This window comes from Sprattus sprattus (assembly GCF_963457725.1).
Source record: "Sprattus sprattus genome assembly, chromosome: 9".
Lineage (NCBI taxonomy): Eukaryota > Metazoa > Chordata > Actinopteri > Clupeiformes > Clupeidae > Sprattus > Sprattus sprattus.
The window spans coordinates 10,563,017-10,572,679 of NC_137928.1; the positions used below are offsets into that span (position 1 = coordinate 10,563,017).

The 9,663-nt window shown below is 44.7% G+C and overlaps 1 protein-coding gene across 1 annotated transcript in view; it reads right to left on the bottom strand.

Moving 5' to 3' along the window:
• LOC308370102 (capZ-interacting protein) overlaps positions 1 to 6,198 on the bottom strand; it is a 19,173-nt gene extending 12,975 nt beyond the window's left edge. The window contains exon 1 of the mRNA XM_080844672.1: positions 5,985 to 6,198. Coding sequence (XP_080700798.1) covers positions 5,985 to 5,990 — 6 coding nt within the window. The 5' untranslated portion in view covers positions 5,991 to 6,198. The remainder of the gene's footprint in view (positions 1 to 5,984) is intronic.
• Between the last annotated feature and the right edge of the window lie 3,465 nt (positions 6,199 to 9,663).

Genomic DNA, 9,663 nt, shown 5'->3' on the forward strand with positions numbered 1-9,663 from the left:
CAGCTCCTGGGACTGCTACTCCACTCAAGTGGGGAGGAAACTTCCACTCCCATCCTCCACCCTTGCCCAGAACATCTGCACACAGCACAGGCACTGTAAGCTCACACTGGTGGGTCTGACAGGGTGGTGTGTGTCCACACACTGCACATACACACACACACATTGCAAGTACACACGTACACACATGCAGGCGCACCCTCACAATAAAAATAAAAATAAAATTGTTGGAGTAAACAGCACTGCTTGAAAACGTGTGTATGTATCTGTGTGAGTGTTGTGTGTGTGTGTGTGTGTGTGTGTGTGTGTGTGTGTGTGTGTGTGTGTGTGTGTGTGTGTGTGTGTGTGTGTATGTATCTGTGTGAGTGTTTGTGTGGACACCAGGGGGAGAACCAAGAAAACATTACTGCAGGGATGGAGCTCTTGAAATATCAATGCAATCCAGGGCTGTGAAAAGGGAGCTTGTGCTCCACGCATTTTAAGAGGTCATACGATGTCTCCTCCTGTGGCGAGATTAAAGATTGATGAAGGTGGTAATTGCCAACAGGAAGCTGAGAGACGTCAGGCAAGCGTATGGAGCCCCTACTCTCTCTCTCTCTCTCTCTCTGGGTCTGCATTAAGTATGGATGCTGAGGCATTAAAGCAAGTTCCGGCCTGTTTTCTGTGGAATGTCAGGTGATCTCTTATCGGCACAGCCCTCATGCTCTCTGACTCTGTGCGAGACTGCCTTCAGATCTTTCCCATTATTAATTCAACACCACCGCCGCTTCTGCATCCTGCCTGGAGTGATTTGTTAAAAAAAAAAATGGCGGCATGTCTCTGTGGATGTTCCAACCATAAAAAAAGAAAAAAAAAGAAAACAGAATTATTTTAGCCATTCTGCTCTATGCTGTCATAAAGAATATGTATATATATAAAGCACGATAGACCCAGAGCTTTCTCTCTGTGTTTACACTTCACATGCCTGAAGGCCTTCCGTAACCCCTCCCCCAACTCTGCCCAATACTGACAGCCATCCAGCTCAACAGCCATGCATACTGAGTGAGCCAGTCCAGGCCAAGCCAAGCCTGTGGAAATGCACTTGATTAATATGACCCTCTGCCCCATGTTGTTGCTAGGCTCGTTGGGAGAAGACCTTCCCATGTACTGATCCCCTCCAACCCAGCCCACTGGTAATCAAAGGAAAGCGAACCATCTGGAGGCTCCAGGATCACAGGGCTGAGGCTGAGCAGAGGCGAGCTTCCCGGTGGACGGATTCATCCGGGAGGATTAGTTGCCCCACTCCGCGGCTCATCTGCACCACCAGGGGCTTCTGGGGTGGATGGGAGATGAGAGGCCCGTGAACGTCTGGGGGGATCATCCCTCTGGTTCATCTCCATCCTGCCGCGCTGCACCAAGCGTGGCCAGAGCATTTGCTTGAAAGGCTGGGCGATTTGTGGCTTGTTGATACTATAGGGCTATAGAGTTTAACAGGGATGTGTGAAGGCTCATCCGGTGTGACCTTTTGCATAAAAGAAATCCAGCATGTTCCTTGAATGTCAACATTCATATGTTGATATTTTTTATATATTGATGTTTGTGGATCTAAAGGACTAATTTGGCACAAAATGTCTTCTATTACGCCTATTTTCTTCTTAATGGCAACCACTATACAGAAGCTCATACCATGCTAACCCTCGTAGCCTGCTTATTGTGCTCATTTTGTAACGTTGACATTCGAAGTGTTGACTACATCAAAGCCTAGTTCTCCCCTCAGCTCGATTGTTTACCCGCATCCCCGTGAGTGTTATGTCGTCTTGTCAGCTCCTGTATCCCTCAATCCCTATTCCTGTCACTCATCCGTCTCTTCCGTCTGCTCGCGCTCAAGGCAGCAACCCGAGCTCTCCACAGCTGGTGGCGCGGCGCGTCTCTGGCATCAGGTCCCCTGCTAGAGCTTTCACACATAGCGGACATTCAGGAGATAATCAGATTGCATGCCAGGCCGTCCGCACGCCGCCCCACAGCGCGGACACAACACACAGCGAGCCAGGGCTGTGCTTGGAAGGGCCGGCACACTCATTACAAGGCTCCGAAGCATGTCAGACACTTTATGTGCATAACTCCCCACAACACTGATCTGGGATAAAAGTGCCATCACTTCCTCCCAAGACACAGTACAGCTGAAATTGTTTGCCAGCAGAGACTACACCACACCATAAATCACTTCCCTTAGCTTGAAATAATATTGTCACTTCCACAGCTGAGATCAATTACTTCACTGTACAATAACACTGTTATTTTCCAACATTACTGCAATGGTAGATAAAGAGGATCCATTCCATATCAGGGCGCTGTCCGCACTAGAGTTATCTGCTAAGTGGGTGGTGCCCCCTGGGAATTTACCCTCAGACCTAAGAGTGGTCAGCTCCACCCTCAACCAGCTGAGTGTCAAGACAGAAGCTGGGGTGAACATTGGGCGTAGAAAATTGGAACTATGCCTGGAATTTACATTATACTCCTAATTCATACCTTATGTTCAGTGCGCGTACTACAATGTAAGTAACAACCAGAACAACCGGAGTTCAAAGCCCAGTTTAGGGCAGCTGGGTCGTCACTGGCTATATGAGATCTGTTTAAAGGGAAAGTCTCCCATGTGCCTCTCCGTTTGCCCCTTATGAGTACTCCCAGGTTCATTAGTGGGCTGCTTGGCAACAACAAACACAACAGATAAGGCGAGCGAGTGAGAAGAAGCCCACTTGGTTATTCTGAGTGCCTGCACACTGGCATCTTGTCAGTGAATTCTTCCCCTCTGTGGTAAACAGGTTATAAGAGGTTTGAGGCTGTTTTCTACTTGGCTGCCCTTCTCATGAAACAGGTTTCATTTTCAACCCCTGACTGTCGGCTCTTAAAGCTGAAAGCTGCTGTGTGGTCAAGCTCCTCAAGACACACGAGTGGCATTTTGAATTCTCAGCTCCCTCACCCGTCATTACTGTTTGGCCGACCGCGGAAGATATTGGAACCATTTCACTCAGTTCTGATTCAGAAAAGCAAACAAATTCCTCAGAGGAAACACTCATATGCCTAAATCCTTTGATGTGTCTCATGCCTAAATCAGCTTTTACAAGTAAAGTAACCACTGGTGTTCAGGGAACAGGTATGCATGGAGAATCTGTCCAATATCCACGCTTTGTTCTGCCATGGACCACACGATAGGTCAAGAGTGACCACGGAGACACTTCTACGTAAAATAATCCACATGGTTGCGATGATCTAGGGAAAATAAGCCACTCAGTTTTCCTCTCAGGTCCAAATGCCAAGTTGCTGACAACATCTCTTGAAGCCACACCAACTGGTTTCCTGCAGCTATAAAAGCTAGGGCATTGGGGAATGAGAGGGAGAAGTGGTACACTAAAAAAATGTTACAAACACGTCTCATTATGATCCACATGTGCTCTTGATCAAGTGGCTGTCCGGAGGACAAAAACAATTCTTTTTTTTTTCATTACCAACTGTCAGCTGTCATGCAACTTGGACTTGGAGCACAGCAAAAGAATGTATGGATTGTGAATATCCACTTTTATCATAATGACTCTTTTTGACTTTGAAAGTAAAGAGTTGGGGTTCTGCCCTCTGTGTTCACACTGCCCTAAGCCCTTAGCTTTATATCTACACACGGACATCACCCGAGGCTTCCCTCAGGTGATGGTTTAATTTACAGTTTGGCTGCGTCATTAGTTATGAAAGTGTGTAAGAGACAAGTAACAGAACCTCGCCCCTTGGTCTAGAACTGGCCTCAACAGCTGGCTATAGTGTTTTCTTTACTCTTACTATGGATTACATAATGAATCTGGCCTCCATATGCCTGGCAGGCCGCTCCCATTCTCTCACTCCTCCAGTTACAGGCTGTTCCTCGCAGCCACTCCTGTGCCCCTTTCTTCCATTCTCAAGGAGGCCAGCCCCCTCCTGCTTGCCCGCTTTCTCTGCCTACTGCACACACACAAGCACGCACGCACACACACACACACACACACACACACACACACACACACACACACACACACACACACACACACACACACACACACACACGCGCGCGCGCGCGCAAGCACACACACACATACATACACATGCACACACATAAGCACTTGCACTCACACATAAATGCACACATACTATCTGACACTTTCAAGCTTTCAACAGAGAATGGTGCAAGACAAGTCCCTCTACCCCCCTTTCTTCTCAACCCCTTCCTCCCCTCACACACACATCCACACACACACACACACACACACACACACATCCACCCACACACACACTCTCTCTCTCTCTTTCTGAGTGACTTCCAGCCTTTCACAGAGGATGGCAGGAGGGAGGCCAGTGGTTCCACTCGCTCTGTGAGGCTCTTGTGATTTTCCTCACTGCATGTTCACCCATTGGCTGCCCCTGCTTCAGACTGCTGGGCTGGAAATAGCCCCACTCTTCACAAGCATTTAGCACTGGGACTCAATGATCCTATAAATAAAATCAAAGAGGTCTCTCCCAACCCAAGCCACTCAGACCGACGGCTTTTCTTACTATAGCATCACCAACAACAACCACAACAACAACAACAATAAATGGATTTTACTTGTTTGCTCTTGGCGTCACATACAGCGTTACTCAATACAATCTGCTTTTGTTGTTTACTGTGAGGATAATTACAAACAGACAAACACTTCTGAGCATCCCATTCCTTTCCGTTCAAAATGCCCCTAAAAGAATAATAGTAGTGAATCTTTCAGTAACACTTATGGCCACGGTTTGTGTAGTTTCACTGCAGCCTTAAACAAGGCCTCAAGAGAAACATGGCGTAAAACAGTAACTTCTGCAGAAGAGGAAGTAAGATCACAGAGTCGGCAGAAAAACATCCTTCATGGTCAACTCGGTGAGAATAGCAACTTTAGGCGAAAAAACCACACTCCAAGTTTACCCATAAATCTGGTTGTTCTGTGGAGTCCGGCACACGCACGTGTGTCTATTCTATTTCCTGTCTCTCACTGTGATTTGCAATGTATATTTTGTAAAATGATCATAGTATTTAGGTTAGAGGTCTAATGCAAACAGGTGCCTCCACTCTCAAACAATGTTGAGGTCATTATCTCCACAGTTTTAAGCTTTTAAGGCAAGTGTTTGAGGACATCCATGAGGCTTATTCACTATGATGTTTTAGATACACCCACAATTTTCCTTGTGGCCTTACCAAGTTTCTCTTTAGTGGTAACCTTCTCCTTGATGTAAGTGACATCTGAAATGGTACTGTTTACCATTTGGACCCAAATTTCTCAATGTTAGCAGTTGAAAAGGCCATCACCTCAACACAGATGTACTGTGTAAAAGCTCGATCCGCTTAAAGGTCAAACTTTAGACAGTAACTCTTTAAAACCGCCATGGGGATGACAAACTGAGTCAGACAAGCAATAACGTGACGGCCCTTCCTTCGCTCACTGTAAATCGATGCTTCCGCTGATACCAACTACACTAGCTGCCCTGTGACTGAGTCACTTGACTTGACTTGTTTTTCATTTAAATCTATTAACCCCCCCCACCCCCCCCCCCCCTCACAAGACACTAAGAAGCAAACGAAAGAATTACCAGCATTAGTTATTGTTAAATATATTTTACAACGGGTCAGATTCTGCAGGCTGTATAATGCTCTAAGCAAATGTTACATTATGAATGTTGCCTATATTTAAAGACGAGGCGAGTCTATTTCTCTAAGATGAGAACATATCTTATGTATTTAGTGAAACGCACGTGCTCATGTGCATATCCTTCGTGATGTTGTAATTATGTGCCCGCATCAGATCACGTGACTTGATTCGCTGTGCTACAAATATGAATTTAGTTTTTTTTTACTCATCGGATAAACGTCTTTGCTATACGATAATTCAGTAACCCCATTAGTAAGTACTTCGCTAACGGTATTTCATGTCATTATTATATGTTTTTGATGAAGAAATGTTTTCTACCTCCATCCTCAGAGTAGCTGTTCTCCCGTCACTTCGTCTTCCCTCTCGCTGTTCCTCTGTGGCGTACAGCTGGCTGTCAAAGTTTTTGTAGTCTCTGGGCGCTTTCTCACCCCGTTGCAGTTTGCGAGCTCCTGAAAGTTGCCTCCTTTAAACGCGGGCGGTCAATGTTTATCTTTGGAAACGGGCAATGCGCACCCAGCGAGCCGGAGTCAACAACACGGTAGTACCAACCACACTATGAGCATAATTGTGTGTGTGTGTGTGTGTGTGTGTGTGTGTGTGTGTGTGTGTGTGTGAGAGAGAGACAGAGAGAGCGAAAGACAGAGGCGTACCCGGAGAGTAAGCTTGAGTAAACTGTCTATCGCTATTACATCGCACATATGCCTCACTTGCGCAACAGCCTGGTGGTTTTATGAAGCTGGCAGAACTGCGGAGTTTGCTGTGGCTGACATGGCAACAACAAGGTGTGTGATCTATCTTGGCGCAATCTTACGACTTTTAACGTTTGTTGGCAGGCTTTGTAATGGTCTCGTGAAAAGATGACGACTTTTGCTCTTAGTAAATTGGGTTGGAATCATGTGGTGCAGTAGCCTATGTTATGACAGATTGTTGACATATGTGATGCTTGATACCATGTTTCTTTAACTCACATGCCTTTGTTGTTTAACTCAATATATTCATTAAAATATTCCACATATTTACAGTCTCGTTACTGGACTTGACATTTACAAAATACACAGTGGATTTAACCAAACTTTGGTTAAAAACACAAAACTGAAACTTGAGTCTCATTGGCATGTTGTATGGAGGTTTTCCATGTCTTTTGGTCTTTCTTAGGCAGGTCCATATTAGGCAGGAATTAAAGTGAATACTGACAAAGAAGCATTAAACACATCCCCTTGTCTACCATGTGACCACAAAAGAGAGATCTGCAGAAGAGATACAAATGAAACTCTGTCGAGAGTCACAATACATACTTCCCTTTTTGACCTGTAGCCATCACACAAGAATATAAATCCACATGACTTGTTGAGCTGTCTTATTTCTGTTTGCAATTTGCAATTAGATAAAACCAATCACTTGTGCAACTGTTTCCTTGTCAGTTCTATGAGTTAGCACCTCAACCTGTTTTCACAATGTACATTAGACACTGCTGTGAAGAACAATGGCTACTGTTGCCCTCAGAAGTAACTTCCTTGATAGCAGATAACTGGAATGAGGTCTTGACCGGATCCAATCATTTCCTTAGCATGCTGCTATCTGGGTTCACTTTGAGATTTTCTGACATTTTCCCAGATTGTAGCCCAAAACAAACAAACAAACACAAATGCACTCGCTCATTCATGATTTAATTCACTAGAGCACAAGATGGTTCATATAAGGCCTGTCTTTTGGTTGCCTAAAGGGCGAGTTGAGGGAGAAAAAGAGACAGAGAGAGAGAGAGAGAGAGAGAGAGAGAGAGAGAGAGAGAGAGAGAGAGAGAGAGAGACAGACAGACAGAGAGAGAGAGAGACAGACAGAGAGAGAGAGACAGACAGAGGCCTGGACACATGAAAGACGGGAATCACCAGGATGTTGCACTTGAAAAGTCCCTTCTCACTTTTGTCCCATTATTTATAAACAAGGCCACAGCTGGGTGAGATCACATCCTGTAGGTTGGAGAGATTAGCTGTAAAGAAAGACCACTAGCCCCCTCTGTTAGCCCCCTCCTAACAGGAAGAATTGATAGCGATAGTCTGGAAAGAGTCTGCTGAGCAGTCCTCTCTGATAAGAAGTTCAGGGAGAGAGACGGAGAGAGTGAGTGAGGGGGGAGTGTTTGGTTCTTCTCAAAGGAGTGTGAGAAGAGTCATTACAGGACCAGTCAGAGACCTCACTCACACACACACACACACACACACACACACACACACACACACACACACACACACACACACACACACACACACACACACGCACACACACACAAACACAAGCACTGCTGCGATAAGTCGTGAAGATCCTGACCCCCTCCCACCCACCCCTTTTGTGAAAGCTGCCGTTTTCGACTGTGCTTCCTGTCAGTTAAAAGAATGAGGCTGTGGAAGCATGTGAGATGACAGAGGTGGACCCACACAACAGGAAGTCAATTTAGAGCAGCCTCGCAAAGAGCATAGAACTACAGTCATTCTAATACACGCAATGGGAAAAAGGCTTTATTGAAGAGACCTCAGTGTAAATAGAAGAGAACGTGAGACAGACTGGGATACAGTACAGATAATGTAGAGCGAGACTGAAAAAGAACAGTCACTCCACACAGGGTTAGATTAGAGTGTCAGTGATAGGAATACATGACGTAGCAGTGGCATAGCCAGGAAAACACTCTGGGTAGCCATTGAGGTCATGGCCAGTACAAAACCTTTTAATTAAATTTAACGGAGCTCTGTAATGTATCGTAATTGACATACATTGTGTGTCATGTTTCATGTCAGGGAGATGAAATGACGCAGTGATAACTTATACATGACTTCATATGACCGTGGAAACAGAGTTTCCTGAAAAGGCTGGCCAAGACATCAAGGCTAAAAGCACTGGGAATACACTGGGGTTGCTTGTGTTAGGTGGCCTGCTTTGTGTCCGCTCCATGCTTAAGATAAGAATTCAAAACAACCCTGCCCTTCCACGAGCACTCCAACGTTATCTCAGGACTGGACAGCAGTGAGGTCACTCCACAGGACATCAGACTCTGATACCCCCCTGTGGAGAAAGTCAGAACTACACATGACAAGCGGAAATACCTGTTGTTCCCACTGGTGGTATTTGTGTAATTATAGCATTTTAATAATAAGCAAGTTCCTTAAGCATGGTGTGCACAGCTCCTTTCTGTGAAGTATCATGAAGTTTTCTTTTATTGAAACATTTTGTAATATTGTTTCAGTGTTTGCAATGACAGATCATTTTGTAAATAGAGTTCATGACAATATAGAATTTCTTACTTATTAATTAACATATATTTTTGTTGTTGTAAAAAATATTAACATCAAATACAGTATGAAGCAACAGGGGGCCATTCCAACAGTGTACTGAAGCCTGATGATTTGAACTTTACAAATGTTTCACTAGCGTGTGACTCTGATACTACTAGTGTTTCTTGGTAACTGTTGTTAGGACATTCATTTACTTTAGAGCTCATGCTGGTGTACATGGCGAAAAGTAGATATCCTTTGTAGTGTCACTCATCTGGTCTATTGTGTTAAAACTTGAACCTGGAGGTAGGAATCAGCTGATATAAAAGGAGGACAAACAGATTCCCAGAACTTATATGTAACATACTCGCTGAACCTCATCTTCGTTTTTTTTAGTACTACAACTGAACACAATACATAGAACAGTATGTACATACAGTATATACACAATAGATACACAAAACCATAGAGGTTAGGAGAGCTACTGACACCTCCAATGAATTTTACACGTTCAATACTGAGAGGTATCTCTGCATAAAATGCTGTTAGGCTGGTATAAGCCGTAGCCGTTAGCCATAAACCCTAAGGACAACATTGTGCCTACTTGACTCTGCATTGACTTTGATTAATATGTGTGAGGGGGTTCACCATGTTCGTGCATTTCCACATGTGTGCTTTCAGCAGTGTCTTGTCATTCAGTCTGTAAGAGATATTTTAAAGTAAGCACTGAAAGCAGC